The sequence below is a fragment of the Pan troglodytes genome, chromosome 10, assembly GCF_028858775.2.
Source record: "Pan troglodytes isolate AG18354 chromosome 10, NHGRI_mPanTro3-v2.0_pri, whole genome shotgun sequence".
NCBI lineage: Eukaryota > Metazoa > Chordata > Mammalia > Primates > Hominidae > Pan > Pan troglodytes.
The window spans coordinates 83826462-83846801 of NC_072408.2; the positions used below are offsets into that span (position 1 = coordinate 83826462).

Here is a 20340-nt window from a genome sequence, read left to right on the forward strand (position 1 = left end):
CTTGTGTTCCTAATTATGCAGACTACAAAATCAACTGTGTCCAATAACTGACACTTCCCTATTAGACAATACTATCTATCCTTTCATGAAGTTCCAATGATATAAAAAAAAAACCTTGATAACGCTCTCAATGGACCAGTAAGGAAAATGGATGCAAATATTATGTTTTCTATTTTGAACTGGAAATGCAGGTGTCAAGGGCTTGAATACCCTTCTCATATTGCTGAAAGAAGCCAGAGCTGGGGTTGGAACAACATGGGAGTCTCCTTTTGTTCATCATGGCTATTGACAATTCTCTGTGTTCTCATTTACCATAACCCGGCAAACAGCCCAAAAGTGAAACACAGAGACTCCAGTACAAGCTGACCACGAAGCTCGGCAGCTCACTACTCACTTTCCCAACACTCCCAAGGCAGCTAGGATTATAAACTGTCCATTAAACCTAGCAAAAATACTTATAGTTGTTAAGGGTGGGGGGCTCTTGGGTCAGACTGCCTACATTTGAATCCCTGATATATCCCTTACTAGCTGAGTGATCTTGGGAAGTTATTTAACCTTTTTGTGCCTTTGTATTTATCTTATATAATAATGAGGATGAAATGTAACTGTAACTGTAGAGTCCCCAGTTGGTGTTAATTTTAAATACATACTTTTGTCATTCCTTTTGGCATGACATTGGTTATACCTAAAATCCCTGCTAGCATAAGAGGTCATAGTAGAAACAGATTTTAAAAATCTCACGTCTGTGACTCATTCTGTTATCCAACAGGCCCTTGGGCACATAGCAAAAGCCTCCAGGCATCTTGCAGAAAACCAGCCCAGCTACAAAGATGCCTTCTTTCATTTCACTTGCCAGGAGCTGTTATATAATCAGGGCAGACTTTGAATGTAGCTGTTGGCCCTTCAAAAATTTAACATGAGAAATATACCAAATTACAATGAGAACTCCAGAGCTGAGAGGAAGTTCTATCACATGCATGAAGAGGCATTTCACAGTAAATCAGACCATTTCAGCTCATGACCCTGAAAGGCTTGTTACCCTCACAAGCTCAGGCTTCGGTGCCAGATGCCTGCTGGAAGGTGCTGGCAGGAGCAGGCAGCAGCCCCTTGTCCAGAACTGCCTGCTTCTTTATTCCAGTCTGTTTTCATGTATTAACACATCTTGTTTAGAGCATAGCATTCTATAAACCTTCCCATTAGAAATGTCATGTGACCACAACTGACACCCCAGGGCCAGCCATATGCCCGGCTGTTTTGTTAGTTGATATCTGATAACAAGCTGTTAAGTCTCCATCTAGTGGCTAGACATCCCAAGAAGGGAAAACAAAATAAGTTTCTGACCACCTGGAGATTCTCAGTATGATTCTCAGGATGCACAGTGAGTGTTTAGTAGGTGCTTTTGGTGAAAACCAACACGAGAGCTGCCTGTCTGCACAATCCCTTACCTCTTTCATCTGAACTGAGTTTACCCATCCACTGGCTGGTGCACTAAAAAGTTCCATTTCACAGGTCTCAAGACCCGTAGGTTACTCTGGGGGCTTGCTCTGTCAGAACAGTTTTCCCTGCATTCAGTCTTCTTTTTCTTTTGTATTGAGGTCATTCTATTAATCCCAATCATGGCATTAGTTATATGGTCAAGGATTTACTAATTTTTGCTATGCTTCCCTTAGTTGCTGATGGGACTTACTAAGAATTCTCAGCCCACAAAACAGTTTCCTAGGCTGTGCTATTAAGTCACTTCCAGTTCTCTAAACTGTTACCCATGATATCCAGTGTTAAATCTACATGGCCCTGGAATCTGGAAAACAATGCAATTTGAATGCTCTGCACGTCCTTAGTTAAATACAGTCCTGCAGTCTGTAACCTGGGATGTAACACAGACTTCAGACTCAACCCCAAAAGATAGTCGTCAGTGAAACAGCTTCCAGCAAGGGACGCCATTTTATGATGTCACATGAAAAGATGGCATGCTTGTTTGGCAGGTCTGGGTGATCAGGAGGCATTGGGAAGCTGTGGAAAAATCTCTGGAGTTCTGCTCCAGGCAGCCATAACATGGGGATGTGCACAACGATCTGCAGCCATACAAAAGTAGGAGTCCACTTTTCTGTCCTCCCTGGGATGTAACACAGCCCTCCAACATCTAATCCTTTGTCTTCTGCAGTGACACCAGTGCAAGACTCCTCAATGGAAGTTGGGTACATGGAAGAAGTAGGCTTCATGAACCCCAATGAAAAGGATATCAGATGATCTTTCATTTTACCTTCATTACTGTAAGACCCTTTCTAGGACCCTGGACCCAAAAGCCCTCAACTGGATTTTCACCATGCCTACTGAAGATGCTGGCAGGAGCAGTCAGCAGTCCCTTGCCTAAAACTGCCTGCTTCTTTATTCTAGTCTGTTTTCATATATTAACACATCTTGTTGAGGGAGTATAACATTCCATATACCCTCCCATTAGAAATGCCATGTGAATGCAACTGATACACCCAGGGCCAGCAAGGGGACCCAATTTTTTGATGTTCAGTTGGCTCACTTTCTCTTTCTTGATTAATTGCCCCCAATCCTAGAATACTATATTATACTTCTGGGCTCCAAATCGGCCCCCAAACCATAGCATTCTACTTCCTCTTCCTATAGAGATGGACAGGACAGCTAGGGTATCAACATTCTAGTAAGAGCTGACTAGAAACTGTTCCACATAATAAGAGCTCTCCATGCCAGCCATTGAATTTGGCATGTTACTGACATTATCCCTAACTTTGCTATATCTCTGCAAGGTAGGTGCTGCAGTTTCTAAGTTATAGACCAAAAGAAGGTTAATTCACTTTTTAAAGCTCTTACAGCCTGTAAATTAGAGAGCTGGGCTTCAAATCCAGCCCTATGTGACCCAAAGCCCAGCCCATGGTCTTCTTATCATAACCCACTGTCTCTTCTTATCAGTTTCCAACAACCAAAATCTGTTTAGCTTTCAGCTTGAATAATTCAAGTAGATCTTCCTCTACTTGGGCACATTTCTCTAGGATATGGAAGAAATAGAACTAAGAAACAAACTAAAAATTATAATCTATCATTTATTTATTTAGCTGATTTCTTAAGAACTTTTTCTTTTTTGTGTGTATGTAAAACCTTCCTATTTTTAAGGGGACACCCTGACACCTTCATGTCATTGTGATTTCTGCTTATTTAACGAGTGTCAACAATATGTTCACTCTGGAACTAACTGCAATGTCCACTAGGGGTCTCTATTCTGAAGCAGGTGTATACATATTTCCAGCACACACACCCATCTCACATCATACACTCATGCACATGAACACACGGATTCTTCTTTGTTATAAGGTTTAGTTGTTTGAGTTATGTCCAAATGACCTTTTTCTAATTTGACCCACTTGCTGTGCCAATCATTGTATAGGGCTTTAAACATAATGCTCTTCCTCTCAAATCTTGCTTTACAAAGTTGAAATAACACTAGTTCTGAACTCCTGGAAGCATTATTAAAAATAAAAAGCAGGCTATTTCTAAATAGTTTTGCGTCTGTCTGAAGTAGGATGAATTTAAAATATGAGATACTAATTTGTAATGTAACTCTATTATAAAAATATTTTTTAAGGTTAAAAAAGACTGCAGTCTCATTTGGTCCTCAGATCTAAAAGGCTCCCTGAAATTCCATGTATAATGAAAACAAATTTGACGATGACAAAGGAAGCTCTGCCTGTTCCTCTGTCTTCACCCAATTGAGGGGCCCACTCTACCTCAGGCCTTCAGCCTGCCCAAGGAAACCAGTTTCCCACTGTAACTGGAGACAGACCTCCAGGTAATCTGATGATACATACCAAGACTGACAGCAACTTCATCTAGGGAGATGGTAGTTTTCTCAGTTGACAAGGGATAACTTGGATAGCGAGCTAGAAACTTCTGGCACAGGAGTCCTAAACTTTTCTGTTTTCTGCTTGGCCTTTGCTTTTCAAATTCGTCCACAGCACTGTCCCCAACAACATCAAGCTACAGAGGGCAGATAGAAGGGAGGGGGAAGATGTCACAGTTAACATCCTAATGGAGAAATGGCAATGGCCAGTGTTGGCAAACTGGGGGGACATCTCAATCCATACCATCCTAGATTCTAGTTAAAATACATTTCCTAATCTAATTCCCTGAATGTTTTATCTATTGTCTTCTCTGGACTGATTTTTTTCTCCTTTATAATTTGAGGCTGAGTCTATTAGTCAAAAGTTTGACAAATGAAAAATGAGAGTCATTTACAGGTTGCTACAGTCTAGCTACTAGTGTGCTCGCTAGGCCTGTGGAATCAGCATCACCAAGAGCTTGTGAGATGTAGAAGCTCAGGCATCAGCTGTATCAGAATCTGCCTTTTCATAAGATTCTAGGTGATTTCTAATGACGTGGAAGTTTCAGACGCACTGGCCTGCATTCTGTCACCAAACTGTTTTATATTTTACAATCGACCAAAGGTTGATGAAAGTGAATGAAGGCAGTCCAATCATATTCTTCCTTATCCTTTTATTTGTAAATACATTAAACTAGCATCCTGTCTCCTCAACCCACATTTGAAAGGGGCTCCATTCAAGCCCCAAGAAAGTAAAAGGCTTTTCGACAAACAGATTCAAAAGAAAAGTGATATAATTATTTCTACAGATTCAGAAAAAGCATTTGATAAATTTAACAGTCATTCATGATTTTCAAAAACACCTTTAAAAAACTAGGAATAACATACCGGGGCCTGTCGTGGGGTGGGGGCAGGGGGGAGGGATAGCATTAGGAGATATACCTAATGTAAATGATGAGTTAATGGGTGCAGCACACCAACATGGGACATGTATACATATGTAACAAACCTGCACACTGTGCACATATACCCTAGAACTTAAAGTATAATAAAAATACAATTAAAAAAACCTAGGAATAACAGAGAACTTCTTCAATGAAAGGTATTCATGAAAACACAACAGCAAACATCTATTTGTAAAACCTTGGACGTGTTCCCTTAAAGTCAGGAAACAATATGGATGCCCATTATCACTTTCTCTTCTATATCATATTGAAGACCCTAGTCAATGCATGAGGACAAGAAAAAGAAACTGAGGCACAGGGACTGGAAAGTAATCAGCTACTTTCCTTCTGCAGAAGATGTCACTATTCATACAAAAAAACTCAAAAGAATTTCAGACAAATCATTAAAAATAGTTTTAGAATTTAGCAAGGTAGTTGAATACAAGATAATATGTTTTGTAAAGTCTGCTGCATTCCTATACAACAGTAACAGCAAATAAATTGAAAAGACATCATTTACGAAAGCAACAAAAATGATAAGGATTTTAGAAATAAATCTAGCAAAAATCTATTTGCATAAAATCCTAAAACTTAGATTTTAAAGAATACTTAAAATTTAGTGAAATATATTGTCTTCATAGATAAGAAAACTCAGTATCTTAAAGAGGTTAATTTTTAATCTCTAGATTAAACGCAATCTCAATAAAATCCAATCTAAAATACACATGGAAGAACAAACAGCCCAGAGTAGCCCACACACTGAAGAAAAATAAGTTGAGGGTCCCATTTTACCTGATATCAGTGCTTATTACAATAGGGTATTAGGGCAGGGATGGACAATGGAACAGGAGGAGTTCAGAAACAGACACACATGTAAATGGAATTTTAATATGAAAGCAGTTGCACTGCCAGCTGGGGGGAAGAGAAAGACCTCCTGAATAAATGGTGCAGGGACAACTGATGACATATATAGAAAAACAAAGTTGTATCTTGACTCACACCATACACAAAAAGCAATTCCAAATGGATCAAGGATTTCATGTAAAGCAAATTTTAAATGAAGAAAATGAAGGAGAATATTTTTCTAACCTTGGAATAGGGAAGAGCTTCTTCAGACACAAAAAACATTACCCTTAAAAGGAAAAAATGAACTATATTAAACTTAAGAACTTTTGTCCATCAAGAAATAACATAAAGGGAAAAGACAATTACCGAACTGAAAGAATAGATACATAACACATATAATAAAGGTTTAGTATCATTATATAATCAACCCCTACAAATCAATATGACAAAAAAAAACCAATTAAAATTGGCAAAGAACACAAACAGGCATTTCACAGAGGAGCAAAAAACATGGTGGCCAGTAAACATGTGGAAAGAAGCTTAATCTCATGAGTAATCAAAGAAAAGCAAATGAATATCACAAAAAGATACACACTGTATAGACATGAGATTAGCAGAAATTACTAAATTTGACAATTTCAAGTGTCAGAGAGGATATGGATGACTAAAAGTTTATATATTTCTGGGGGGAGGCAAATAGTACTTTGGAAAGCAATTTGGCATTATCTTGTGAACATCTGTATATCTAATGACGTAGCACCTATACTAGTAGGTATGTACCCAAAACAGTAGTTCTCAAACTTTTTGCTCCAAGGACCCCTTTATGTTCTTAAAAACTACTGAGGACTCCACAGGGCTTTTTGTTTATGTGGGTTATCTATTGATAGTTAGCATGTTAGAAATTAAAATTGAGGCAGTTAAAATGTTTTGTGAGAAAGGGGTATTTTATATATTATTTTTCAAATCTCTTTAGTTTCTGGATTAATAGAAGAGAACTGATTCTTGTGCTTGCCTTTTGTAGTCAGTCTGTTGCAATATTCACATTGTGTACTTCCTGGAAGACTCCAGTGTACACTTGGGAGAGAATGGGAGTTCAAATGGCAAAGGTCTTTGTATAATTATGAAAAACAGTTTTGACCTCCTGACTCTCTGAAAGACTGTCTGTGGACACTGAGGTCCTCAGATGACCCTTTGAGAACCACTGCCCAAGGCAAACTTGTATACGTACACCAGCAGACATAAACAAGAACGAATATCATAGCATAGTCTGTATTAGCCCTAAACTGCAAACAACCCAAATGGCTATAAACAGGAGAATGAATAAATTGTGGTGTAGTCATGCAATGGAATATCATACAGCCATGAAAGAACTACAGCTACATGCGAAAACACAAATGAACCTAAAGGATGTATGTTGATTGACAAAAGCAAGTCCTCTAAGACTATAAATACAAATTCAGAAGAATGGTTATTCTGTTGGGGAGAGAAATGTAAATTAATTACATCACATCCATTTTTGGGCTGAGAGGTAGATTCATGGTGTTAAAGGTACTGCAAAGGATAAGTGTATTTTACATGATCAAATAGTCTATCAAAAGGTAATAAAGACTAGTTTTAAAAAGGTATTAAAAGTCTGTTTTAACACTGAGTACCCCAAGACAGTAAGAAGGGAACAATAGACACCAGGGCCTACTTGAGGGTAGAGGGTGAGAGGAGGGTGAGAATTGAAAAACTACCTATTGGGTATTATGCTGATTACCTGGGTGACCAAATTATCTGTACACCAAACACTCGCAAAATGCAATTTACCCATGTAACAAACCTGCACATGTACCCACTGAACTTAAAAGTTAGAAAGAAAAAAAAAACTACTTAAAACACTTGACTTTGATCTAATAAATCAGACATTAAAAGCATCAGTATAGTAAGTTTTCTGGATACAAGACCAATACACACACACAAAAAATCAATTGTATTTGTATATACTAGAAACAAACTATTGGAAATTGAAACTAAAAAAAAATACAATTTGCAATAGTATCAAAAAATTTGGAAACCTAGAGATAAATCTGACAAAAGATGTATAACACCTGTATACCAAAAATTGTGAAACACTGCTGAAAGATATTAAAGCCCTAGATTTTAAAAGAAAGTCTGTTTTAAATCCACCGAAATTTTAGGCATTTACTTCCTACAGGTGGTGAACCTTTCTAGTGACTGATCAGCTAAAATCTCTCTATAAAGCCTGGGTAGAAAACCAAAATTTTAATTGTTTTAGGGGCGTGTTAAACAACTAGTTCTGCCAAAGTAAGAGATCAACAATGTTACCTTGCGAAAGAGGTCACTAACGATTCCCATTGGCTGATTTTCACTTTGCTATATTTTTGTCAAAAAAATTACAAAAAATCTAATACTTACATGCCTTTGACAATAAAAGGCACATTTAATCTTATTTAGTTTTTAGAACCCCAATAAAACCAGGACAGGTACCACGACCCTCATTTTACAGGTGAGTAAATTGAGATGCAGAGATCCTGAGTGATATCCCCCACTCAGCCAGCTAGTGATTTGAACCTAAGGCCTTAGACCAGCTCCTTGTGTGATCCACATCAAACATAAGACGGAAAGGAAGCCAAAGAACAGCCCAGACTTAAAAAAAGGAATTGTGAAATTCCTCTGGCTTCAAGCACATAGGAACTACTGTGTGATTTGTATTTAGTTACATGAAAGAATCTCTTACTACTACCGCTAATCTACCACTGCAAGATATATAACAGATTAAATTCATTTTGTTCTATGAATTTCAAGTTGTAATTCGAGACATCTTTTTTCTCTCTTCCCAATTTCTTCATTTTGGCAATTTTTATAGCTTGAAAAATCCGCCAAAAAGAGAAAAATGGTTAAGAATACTGAAATCTGCAAAACTTTTCTTAGGAAGTCTGAGAAAAAGCTTGATGGGAAGTGAAAATAATTAACTTTTTTTTTTTTTTTAACAAAGTATAGACATGCTGCTTATTCAACAGCACTGGTTCCCCACAGAACAGGTAATTTAAAGATGGCTTAACTTCAATAAAGCCCCAAACTAACCAACTGAACATATATAAGAATAATGGAATTTCCTCAATCAAAAATATTTACATTAATATTATCCCTAACATCTGGGCAAAATTAAAATTCACAGCAGCATTAAAAAAAATCCAAATTCCTTCATTAAATAAAAATGATTAAATATCATTACTTTAAAATAATTTATCATTTTTAAATGAGCCCTGGTCCAGGGAGTATCATACAGAAAAGAAAGCATTCATTATGAAAAATAAGATAGAATGAGAATTCTACTACAAATCAAAAGATATTCAGTTTGCCACTGCTTTTGGCTCAATAGGAGCTGAAAAGTTGACAGTTCTATGATTTTTTAATAATCAAGTAAAATTGTTTAAGTTCTAAAAAATCCCTGAGGAGCACAGTCTGTTTACCTGTAGAGAATCTGTAAATGCATCGTCCTTGTTTTCAATGGGTCGGAATAGTCCCTTTTTCTTCTCCCGGTCCCTTATATCTGGGCTGGCAGCACTAATGAGCATCTTCAGGTTAGCTGTGGGTGTCCATGGTTCCGCTTGCTGTCTGTCAACAAGCTTAACTGGAGTAATGGGATTTCTTTCTGGAGTAAATTTTTTTTGCTTCGATAAATCAATTGGTTCATTTTTTATTGGAGTCTTCGGGGCCATCCTTGATCGATCAACAAATATATTTTCCTATTTTAAAAAAGAAACTTTTAGCAAGAATGAGAAAGGGCAGGTATCAGCTAAGAGTATACTTTGCTCCCACCATTCACTAAGACTTGAAAATACAAATAGGACCATATGTTTAGGGCTGAAAAGTAACAGGATAGGACTAACGAAAAGTAGTCATGGGAATAGAAGAGTCGCTCCAATGAGAAGTAGATTATACTCTGCTACTCCTTTTACACCTATCTTTCATGGTATCTCTGTAAAAGAAATCACAATGTATCTGTTACTGTTGCATGTTTATAACAGATGAGGACTATGAGGGCCAATGTGGGTTGAGTCCATATTGTTTCTAAGTGTCATCTTTTTTAAAACACTACTTACAAGTTTGCATTGACTAGTGAAGAGCAACAATGCTTCTGTAGTTCAATGTGCACCAGTGCTAATACAGCACTTAGTAGCAGGACCAGTTAATGGAAGAGCATCCAACAAAATCCCACATTTTAAGCCAATCTAGAGAGCTCTCTAATGTCATTCTCCAGAGCAGTGCATCTCAAACTACCCATGGTAAAGGACTCGTTTTTTTAGATTTCCAAACTCCTGCAAACTGATATGTGACCTTACTTCACAGGACTAATGTGCAACACAACTCCCACCAGATGTGATTTGCCATTTGAGTTTGTCACTCAAACTGACCCACAGCTTCTTCAACAAGAAGAGACCACTAATCATAAGCTTAGATATGGTGGCAATACTGAATTGCTACTGAGGTTTATTTTTCTTCCTTTTTTTTTTTTTTAAAAGATAGGGTCTCACTCTGTTGCCCAGCCTGAGTACAGTGGTGTGATCATAATTCACTATAGCCTCAAACTCCTGGGCACGTGCAATCTTCTCGCCTTAGCCTCCCAAGTAGCTGGGACCACAGACATGCACCACTACACCCAAATACTTATATTTTATTTTTTGGAGATAGGGTCTCACTCTGTCACCCAGGCTGGAGGGCAGTGGCATGATCACAGCTAACTGCAGCCTCAAACTCCTGGGTTCAAGTGATCTTCCCACCTCAGCCTCCCAAAGTGCTGGGATTTCCAGTGGTGTGCATACTACAGTGGTGTGCACACCACTGCACCCAGCTAATTTTTAAAATTTTGTGTGGAGACGGGGTCTTGCCATGTTGCCCAGGCTGGTCTTGAACTTCTGGCTTCAAGTGATTCTCCTGCCTCAGCCTCCCAAAGTGCTACAATTACAGGCATGAGACACCAGGCCTGGCCTTTTTTAATTTTTTGTAGAGATCGGGATCTCACTATGTTACCAAGGTTCATCTCAAACTCCTGGCTTCAAGTAATCATCCCATCTTGGCCTCTCAAAGGGCTAGGATTACAGGCATGAGCCACCACATCTAGACTACTGAGGTTTTTAAGTGCTTAACTCTCAAGTTCCGTTCTTAATTTTTTGCACCCTGGTGATAGTTTGTGGAATAGCATCTGCCTCCAGACCACCCGTTGATGTAGACTGTCTTAAATAATTCTAAGAAAAGACTAACGATGGGCCCATTGTAAAAAAGGACTAAGTATATAGAATCCACCTTTGGAACTAACAAGTAATTAAAATGTATCTTTCTCCTAAAAAAGTTTCAAAAATTCAATATGAGAATTCGATAATTCAATATTCAAAAACAGAAAGATTCTGCTCTTTCTGTAGTATTCCTTTCCAGTCAATAGTGTGTCATATAATTACAAAGGTAGATGAGTTCTCTGTCACTCCTTCCCTGTACATTCTGTATAGCTACTGAATGCTTGGGTTTTGGTTGAGCAGGGGGTTACAGTAAGTGTTTTCCTATAAATGAGCAACGTGTGAAGAGGTAAAATGTTGGGAGAAACTGGAGTTTGTGTAGGCAAGGCAACTCTTGCTCCTTGGATCAGCAGAAGCTGCATGCTAGCCATGGCAACATTCGGTCCTAGTATAAGAGGAAGGAGAGGAGTCAGTGGAAGTGGCGATTTCTCATACTACAGTAAGTACTCGGCCCAGAATGCTGCATCTACCCACCTCTTTTAACAAGTCCCTGTTAGTGTGCTATTCTGATAAAGGCTTCTACAGGTGAACTCTCAAGGGAAATTACTGTTTACTATGTGCCACGCTCTGTTTCATGTATTTTGCATGTATTGACTCCTCATCCAATCCTGTGACATAGGCACTAATATTTTTCCGTTGTATAGATGAAGAAACTGAGGCACAGAGAAGTCAAATAACTTGCCTGAGGTCACCTATGACCTCATTCAGTGTAAAATCATTGGTATGCAAGAAACAGCTGAAGGCAGAACTTTCCGAAATTCTACATCTAAAAATGAGCCTGTGTCCTAGGCACAAACTGGGAGGAAGTTATCTTTTCCACAGCTCCAACCAAAGGTACCCAGCAGGCCACTGATCCCCACTAGTACCTAGCGAGAGGCAGCATGGGGAAATAGTTATATACGCAGGATGTAGGGCCAGTTAACCTACCCCTGCTGCTTATCAGCAGGGGTGAGTGTGGCAAGTTCCTGTACCTCACTATACTTTATTTCTCTCAACCAAAAATGAAGTTCATAAAAATACCAATCTCAAGGGTTATGAGATTAGTTCCTGGCATATAGTGAGCGCTCGATAAAACTTAGCTATTATCTTTTCCCTCTTTTCTATTCTTTATTACCATTCACTCTGGCATTTCGAGCTAAATATACTACAGCACATCATATTGCTATTTAACTTCCAGGATGTGTGTCTTGTCTCAGTAACAAGACTGTGCCCTTGAAAAGGTCAAGAAGCAAGTTCCACATGTCTTGTTCATCGCAATTTTTGGCACAATGCGTTGCCCACTGCAGATACTCAAAGAACACTGTGCTTTGATGAGTTATTCCAAAAGGTATCCTCATGGTGGAGGGTGTGGTCCAGGCATGCTGGGTGGACAGAGATTTACATGCCTTCTCCATTGCTTCCAAAAGTTACTTTTTCTCTAGCGAGGGAGCAACTGAGAATGGATTATTTCTTCATATACTTTGATATATTTTCACTGTAGTTTACTGAATACTTAAAGTAGGAGGGGAGCTAGGTCATGTGGTAGGTTATGATTGTATTACACCTCTACATCAGGAGAAAAAAATGCCAACCCAATTGTTTTCTAAGGTCTCAGGTGGACAGAAAGTCAACTGCAATCTAGTCACACCTTGCTCCATCTGTCTGTCCTGCTATGCTGACAGCATATATGGCTGTGGAAAGGGCACTGCAATGGAAACCTGATTTGTGTCCCGGCTGTTTGTATCTTTTTGATCCTGGACAACTGTTCATTCTGTCTGGGCCCAGATTTCCGTATGTATAAAATGAGGAATTTAGATGAAAGTATCTATCTCCAAGGTTTTCTAGCAAGGCTGCCTAGCTGTGGAGTGGATGCTGGGATGTACCCTGATCTCTTCAGACATGACTCATTCCCCAGCTGCTAGAAGTAATGCCAACAGTCATCCCATAACTGGACTGCTTTGGCTGAAGACAGCTGACTTGTCCAAGATCACACCACTTCCTGGGAAGCCTCTCCTGTACTCATTGGCTGGTAGAAGTAGCACAGACATATAAAAGCCAGGACTCTGGGAGGCCAAGGCGGGCGGATCACGAGGTCAGGAGATCGAGACCATCCTGGCTAACACGGTGAAACTTTGTCTCTACTGAAAATACAAAAACAAAAATTAGCTGGGCGTGGTGGCGGGCGCCTGTAGTCCCAGCTACTCTGGAGGCTGAGTCAGGAGAATAGCGTGAACCCAGGAGGCAGAGCTTGCAGTGAGCTGAGATCATGCCATTGCACTCCAGCCTGGGTGACAGCAAGATTCTGTCTCAAAAAAAAAAAAAAAAAAAAAAAAGCCAGGCCTCCTTGCCCCAACTCTGGACTCCTCTGATGGCTGCCCTAGAACTCCCCAGAGGGTCATTTCCACTGTGACTGTATTGCAGCTCCACTTTTCCTTCTGTCCAATTCCATGCCTTCCTGTCCCTTCCCTAGGCATTGATCCCAAGAGTACTTCCTAAAAACTTCCTGCACACTTAACCTCTGGGTAAGATCTGCTTCAGGAAATCTAACCTGCAACACCCTGGAAATCACTCCCTCCATTAGAGTGTCCTGTGAAACGGCCCTCTAGTTCTTATATATAAATAAAGGTAATATACCTTGGCTTACCTACCATAGAGTTGCTGTGATAATGAGCTCAGAAGGTAAAAGCACTCTGTCATCTGTGAAGTGCTATACAAATGTTCATTATTATTACTAATAACACCAGCACACTGACTATAGGTAAACTAGTTTATGCTGCCAAAGAAAGGTCTTCGTTGTCTTGGTTCTAGTCCTGCTCCTGTGTCCGATACAGCTTTGATCATGTTATCTCAAACAATATACACAGTCAAGTGTATATATTAGCTCTGGGCCATATTTAGCCAACTTCTTTTTCAGTTCCCTCTCATGCACATCCCACATTCTGCCCAAACAGTCCCCCTGCTACTCAAACCTGCCCTGCACTTTGTCACAGCTAAGCTGGTGCTCACACCACCACTTCCTCTTTAATGCCACTGGCTTTGCCTGTTGAAATTCTGTCTACTATTTAAGTCTCATTGCAACGACTACATGTTAGAAAGTGTCTCCTTCTAGCTATGGACCAACAACTCTCTTTCTTTCCAGAGCACACTTTCTAGAAGCAATCCACACTGAGGGTTTCCTCTGCCTACCTCCTAGGGGTCCCTCAAACTACCAGTCTGTTCTGATCCACTGCTCTTACTTAGGTCACCTCTCAGTTGCCAGATCAAGTCAATGGCAAAATATCTTACTTGACCTCACTGCAGCAGTTAAGACTGTTGACTATTCTTTGTTCTATAGAACTCTCAGCCCTTAACTTGTGAGATACCACTGTTTCTTTCTCTCCTGGTTCTTCTCATACTTCTGATTGTGCCTTCTCAGCCTCCTTCTATTTTCACTCTTACAAACCAAACCGCAAGAGTCCACACACAACCCTCTGCCGCTCTCTCATTATTTGCCACTCCCACGTATAAAGCTTTAAAATCAACCTGTATGCTGACAATTCCTGTTCGGACCTGATTACGACCTTTCATGAATTCCAAAATCAGGCTACCTGCTGCTTTCTGCACATATTTATTTACCTATAAACCACACAGGTACAAACATATTCCAAACTGAACTCACCTTCATTCTCACCCACTCCCAAGAGAGATGAATGACATTCAAAGAACACCCATGCCCATTAAGTTTGGGCATTGTCCCCAAATATGCCATGCTCATTTCTACTTCTTCACTAACTCCCCTCCTCTCTACTTGCCAGAGACTCAGTATTCCTTCCTTCCAGCCACAGCTCAAGTGCTAGCTCCTTCACAAAGCTCTCCTAGCCTCTTTGGCCCAGACTGTTTTGCACTTTTGTTGTCTCAAGTGCATTGTAAACAGGTAAGAGGCATAGTAACTTTGGGTAATGAAGTTGGAAACTCCTTTATGTTTTAAAGAAAAGTTTCTCCATGACTGGTAAGAAGATGCATGCATAATACAGTACTCACAGACCTTGACCAACGGGCAAATGGCCAAGAAAGAAATCCTCTAAATGACCGCTGATCCAGCAAGACACCACTCCAGGTATTCCCCGGAGAGATTCCAAGAAGGAACAACTCAGCACCACTAGCTTCCAGCCACTCTTGATTTCTTGAACATTTTTTTGAATGCTCACACCTCATGCTGTTACTTCTGCCTAAAATGTCCATCTCGTTCACTCTTGCTTTCTTGTAGGTTGAGCTTCCTCATCCACTAAGGCTTAGCCCTAATGTTCCTTCCTCTGTGAAGCTTTTTAACTCTCTCTGAACTTCCCATGAATTTATTTCCTCCTCTTCTTTCTGCCCAGGTAATTTGTTCCTACTCCTAGTATAGCACTCACCAAATCACAGTATAGTTTTACATCTGGGCCCCTGAAAGTCTCCCTGGTAACTGAGGGCAGGGTGGACATCATGTTCATCTTTAGGCTATCAGTCTGATTCAAAACAGTGTGAAGACTATGTGCCTATGGGTGCTTTACAAAAACTCAATGTGGGGAGTATTATATATTGATTCCAATTTATGGAAGAAAAAATGGATTTAGGGAGATTAGGAAACTCATTAAATCACCGTATCCCCAGCATCTGGAACAAAAATATTTGTTGAAAGACTTTCTAAGTATATTTGTTTTAGGTCACATAGCTAATAAATGGCAAAGTAGGAAATCAAACCCAGGACCTCTTGGCTCTTAAACCCCATGTTTTCATTATCCCTAGAAAGCATCCTTCCTTTACTTCATAGCAGCATGAAAAAGACAGACAGAAGCCCCTCCTAGTAACTCTGTGGAAGCACCCTGTTCTCATCTCTTGCCTTCTATTTGAGTTGACATAATCCCTGCTCATAAATGCTATTTCAAACATTGTCACTGCTTTCCCAATCTCTTTAAGTCACTTGAGTTTTTTTTTCCCCACACACATTAGAATGTGAAAGCTCAACTGGACACAGTAGCACTTGCTGATGCTAGAGGAGAAGGGTCTTTGTTGAAGGTACTTGATAAAAGTCATTGACCCAGAGGAAGAGAAGTAAAGCACTGACTTAGACGTGATATAAATGTATGGATGTGTATTTTTTCAAGGCTGAACCATCCAAATTGGAAAGGAAAACAAAGTTTTGCTCTAAAACTCTCAAAGCCAAAACTCTGAATATATACTTTAAGTCTGGGCATTTCCACCCTCATGACTTAGATAATTAAAAAAAAAAAAAAAGGCCACTTTAAATAATCTTCGCTTTATCTGTGGTTTCACTTTCAGTGGCCAACTGCGGTCCAAAAATATCACATGGAAAATTCCAGAAATAAACAATTCATGAGTTTTAGATTGTGTGCAGTTCTGTGTAATGAAATCTCACGTCATCCTGCTCCGTCCTGCTTCGGATGTGACTCACCCCTTTGTCCAGCGTATTTGCACGGTAGATACTACCTGCTCGAGCAGCCACTGTGTTTTCAGGCTGGCTGTCACGGTATTGCAGTGCTCATGTTCGAGTAACTCTTATTTGACTTCATAATGGCTCCAAAGCACAAGAGTAGTGATGCTGGCAATTTGGATATGCCAAAGGGAAGCCATAAAGTGCTTCTTTTAAGTGAAAAGGTGAACGTTCTTGACTTAAGGAAAGAAAATCGTACGCCAAGGTTGCTAAGATCTACTGTAATAATTAGTCTCCTATCTGTGAAATTGTAAAGAATGAAAGAGAAATTCATGCTAGTTTTGCTGTCATACCCCAAACTGCAAAAGTTATAGCCATGGTACATAAGTACTTAGTTAAGATGGAAAAGGCACTAAATATGGGGGTGGAAAACATAAACAGAATAAACAGAAATGTGTTCCAACTAATGGCAATCTGGTTCACTATTATCCACAGTTTCAGGTACTCACTGCAGGTCTTGGAACACATTCCCTGTGGATAAGGGGGACTACTGTATTTCTTTACCTAATAAAAATAAATCAAAATGCCGGACAAAAAAAAAATCCCTAGATGGGGGAGCATACAATTTCGCATCTATCCTAAATTAGCAATTATCAAGTATTCTTCAAAGGCTCATATGAGCCTGGGTTGCTTTGCAACCAAGGAGTTTCACTGTTGATGCTAAGCCTAAAAATAAGACCAGGAGCTCAGAGAAGTTCAATGCCCAAGTTGCTACTCACAGATTTATATTCAAAGTTTCTAAAACTTGGTTTGTTATTTCTATTTGCCTGTGCCTAAAAATGCTCAGATAGTTTAGACATTGTTATGGCCAGTTTACTTTGTAATGTTCTTGAAAACAAAATCTTGGTCTTACAAATCACAAGGGGTGCAAAATGTAAGGGAATGGCTCAGTGCAAAACTAGCAACAGTATGGTAAAATATTCAGAATATACTGATGAGTTCAGCCACTTTATCTCCCTATATAGTAGGCACAGGTCTACTCTTGGGTGAATGGAACAGTCTCTGGGAGCTAGTTCATTGGTATGAAGACATTTCACAGCACTTTAATAATCCAGCATTTATGCCTGCAAAGGTCTATTTTCCTGGGAACTGAGGCTTAGCATTCCTACAGAGCACTAGCTACACCACCCTTGACAACTGTATTATAAACTTTGATTGCTGTAGCCAGCATATTTTTGACTTATATAAATTGGTTACAACATTACATGTAACCTTGCCTATTTTTCCCACTATATCTGAGAGTAGAATTCCAACAATAATGGTTTGGATGGCTCTAGTTTTAAAAAAGAATGTTTCTATAATGTTTATCAATATTAATTATTATGCTTAAATACAAATACAAATGGCATGTTGGAACACTTAATTGAATTCAACATCACCATCCTTAATATATTAGAAACTAAGGTGTTTATGTTTGCTTACCTTTTGTGCATTTTCCCCATCTTCAACTGCAAAATCTAGTCTGGGCTGCCTGGGGCTGATCAGGTCTTTTAGTGTTAAACAATTTACCTCCATCTGTAATGCACAATTACACTAGAAAATGATTTTGCAATTAGGTATTTTTTCCTCAAACAAAAATATCTACATATGTGTTCCTTGTTTGTCAATATGAAATTCCTCCTTCTCTAAGCACATCCTGGGCATTTCCAGGAGTTGTAGCCACCCTCAACTTTCTAAAACTCACGCGAACAAACTCAAACACCTAAAGTGTGCTTAGTAATACTGAAAATCTGGGAAGAAAAAAATCTACAAAAATAGTAACTCCTTATGAAAAGCTAGATGGCAAAATAAAGTTACCAAGTCGGAAGGGTGTTGGGCAAATCTGTCAGAAAAGTACAGGGTCTCCCAGGTCAGTTAATTTTGGCGCAAAGAACTGAGAGGAATTCGGCTTTGAGGGGTTTTGAATCGGGGGAAGGAAACCCGATCGCTAGACCAAACCCACTCAGCGCTGAGCGCAGCCCCTTCCCAGGCCTCCAAGCAGATCCCCCAAATAAACTTCTCCAATGAAAGCTCCAAGTTGTGGGGAAGGGCAAATCCCCTCTACTGCCGGGCCGGAGTGAGAGCTGCACCCGGCACACCCTCTGCGCACCGGGTTCCCCGGCAGAAACATCTCGAGCCCTCGCCAGCCGGGGGACGTCAGGAGTGGCAGGCTGGCAGCCGGGGCGGGAGTGGGCCCTGTATCCCAATTCCCGCCTCCCCACTGGCGCTGGGGACGCACGCTTACCCCTGCTTTCCTAAGGAGGCTTCCTGCCTCTGCAGGGACCTCCACGGACCCAAGCCGATGAGGGAAGGTGGTGCGGCGATCAGCAGCCGGGCGGCGGCATCGGGAAGGGAGAGCGAGGCGCGCAGATCCCCGCGCCGAGTGCCCTGGGCTGGCGGGGACCCCGTGGCGTCCGGGCAGCGCCAGCGCTCAGACCGGCCGAGCGCAACTCCAGCCTGGATCGTAGTCCCCGCTAAAACACCTCCTCTGGCGCCTTGAGACCGAATTTGAGAATCCACCAATCAGCGGCGGCCGGCGGGGCGGCCCCGGCCAATCGTGCGGCGGCACGGCCCGGGCTCACCGCCCCTCGGAGTCTTGGCGCTCCGAGCCGCGCGTTTTGCCCTCACCCGCCCAATTGTTGCCGCCTCGGCCCCCTCCCCCTTCCGGGTACCTGGAAACCTCGGGCCCGGGAGCCAATTCCTGCTGGGGACGCGGGCCCCGGCGGCCGCGGGAAGCCAAGGTGGGGGCGGCGCGGGGCGGCGGGAGAAGGAAGAGGAGGAGGAGGAGGGCTCTTTTGTTATGCATAGAAGACCCGCGCACGTCCCCGCGGCTTGCCGCGCCCGGGGACCCCGGGCACAGCCAGAGGAGAGGAAAGCAGATGGGGTTTGGAAGAACGATCTACACCCTCTGGATGCTGCTGCCGCCATCCCCGCCCGCCCTCAGCAACCTGTGCGGAAGCGGAGTTGTCCAGACTTGCCGGGGCAAACTTCTTAACATCGCACGCTGGTGTGACACATGGTTACCGCTCTGCTGCGAGCAGATGGCACGCCAGTTAGCCCTGGAGACAAGACTGGAAGCCAAACCAGAAGTTTTTCTAACTTTTGTTTGTTTGTTTGTTTTGTGTGTGTGGCAAATCCGGAAATGTTTTTTGGTGTTCCCTTTTCAGCAAATTGCAAATAATTAGGAGGGAAAAAGCTTTATATAAAAAAGTAGTTCTTTGCAATAGGGACTAGCATTCTGGGAGACAGTCTAGAAAATTTCCTCAACACCACTGATCTGTATTAAATGTTTCACTTCTTTCATCCTACAGTTTCTTGTTTAAAATATGAATGTTGGTAGAGATAGACTTTTTACAAAATAGACTTTATTGTTTAGAAGTTTTCAATTTACAGAAAAATTGAGATAGTACCAAGAATTCCCATATATTCAGCACCCAATTTCACCCACTATTAACATTTTGTGTTAGTATAGAATATTTTTTTAAATTAATGATCTAATATTGGTACATTCTTCTGAGCTCAAGTCATTACTTTATTCAGATTTACTTAATTTTTTCCTAATGGCCCTTTTTTCTGTTCAGGATACCACATTACCTTTAGTTCCTATGTCTCTAGGCTCCTCTTGGCTATGACAGTTTCTCATACTTTCCTCATTTTTGATACCTGGACATTTTTGAGTAGTATTGGTCAAGTATTTTGTAAGATATCCCTCAAATGAAATGTGAGACAGCCTTCTTAAAGCATCAGACATTCTTAAATGTACAGACATGTCCCTACCCCCCATATACTTTACAGCAAAGGTGTCATTTTCCTTTCTATACCAAGACTCCATTCTTCACCACTTACCCTCCAAATATTTTTATTTTATTTTATTTTTGGAGACGGAGTCTTGCACTGTCACCCAGGCTAGAGTGTAGTGGCCCGATCTCGGCTCACTGAAACCTCCACCTCCTGGGTTCAAGCGATTCTCTGCCCCAGCCT

The 20340-nt window shown here is 40.8% G+C and overlaps 1 protein-coding gene across 3 annotated transcripts in view; it reads right to left on the reverse strand.

Annotated features, from left to right (window-relative positions):
• Positions 1-18869, reverse strand: part of E2F7 (E2F transcription factor 7) — a 44374-nt gene extending 25505 nt beyond the window's left edge. Inside the window, exons 1-5 of one of the 3 annotated variants that reach the window (XM_063785939.1) lie at positions 18605-18840; positions 17803-17895; positions 9111-9386; positions 5878-5920; positions 3834-4002 (exon numbers count right to left, since the gene is read on the reverse strand). In XM_063785939.1, coding sequence (XP_063642009.1) covers positions 3834-4002; positions 5878-5920; positions 9111-9133 — 235 coding nt within the window. In that variant the 5' untranslated portion in view covers positions 9134-9386; positions 17803-17895; positions 18605-18840. Of the gene's footprint in view, positions 1-3833; positions 4003-5877; positions 5921-9110; positions 9387-17802; positions 17896-18604 lie in introns of all 3 variants that reach the window. The other 2 variants (XM_001161983.7, XM_016923894.4) reach the window with 2 other exon arrangements.
• Positions 18870-20340: the final 1471 nt, after the last annotated feature.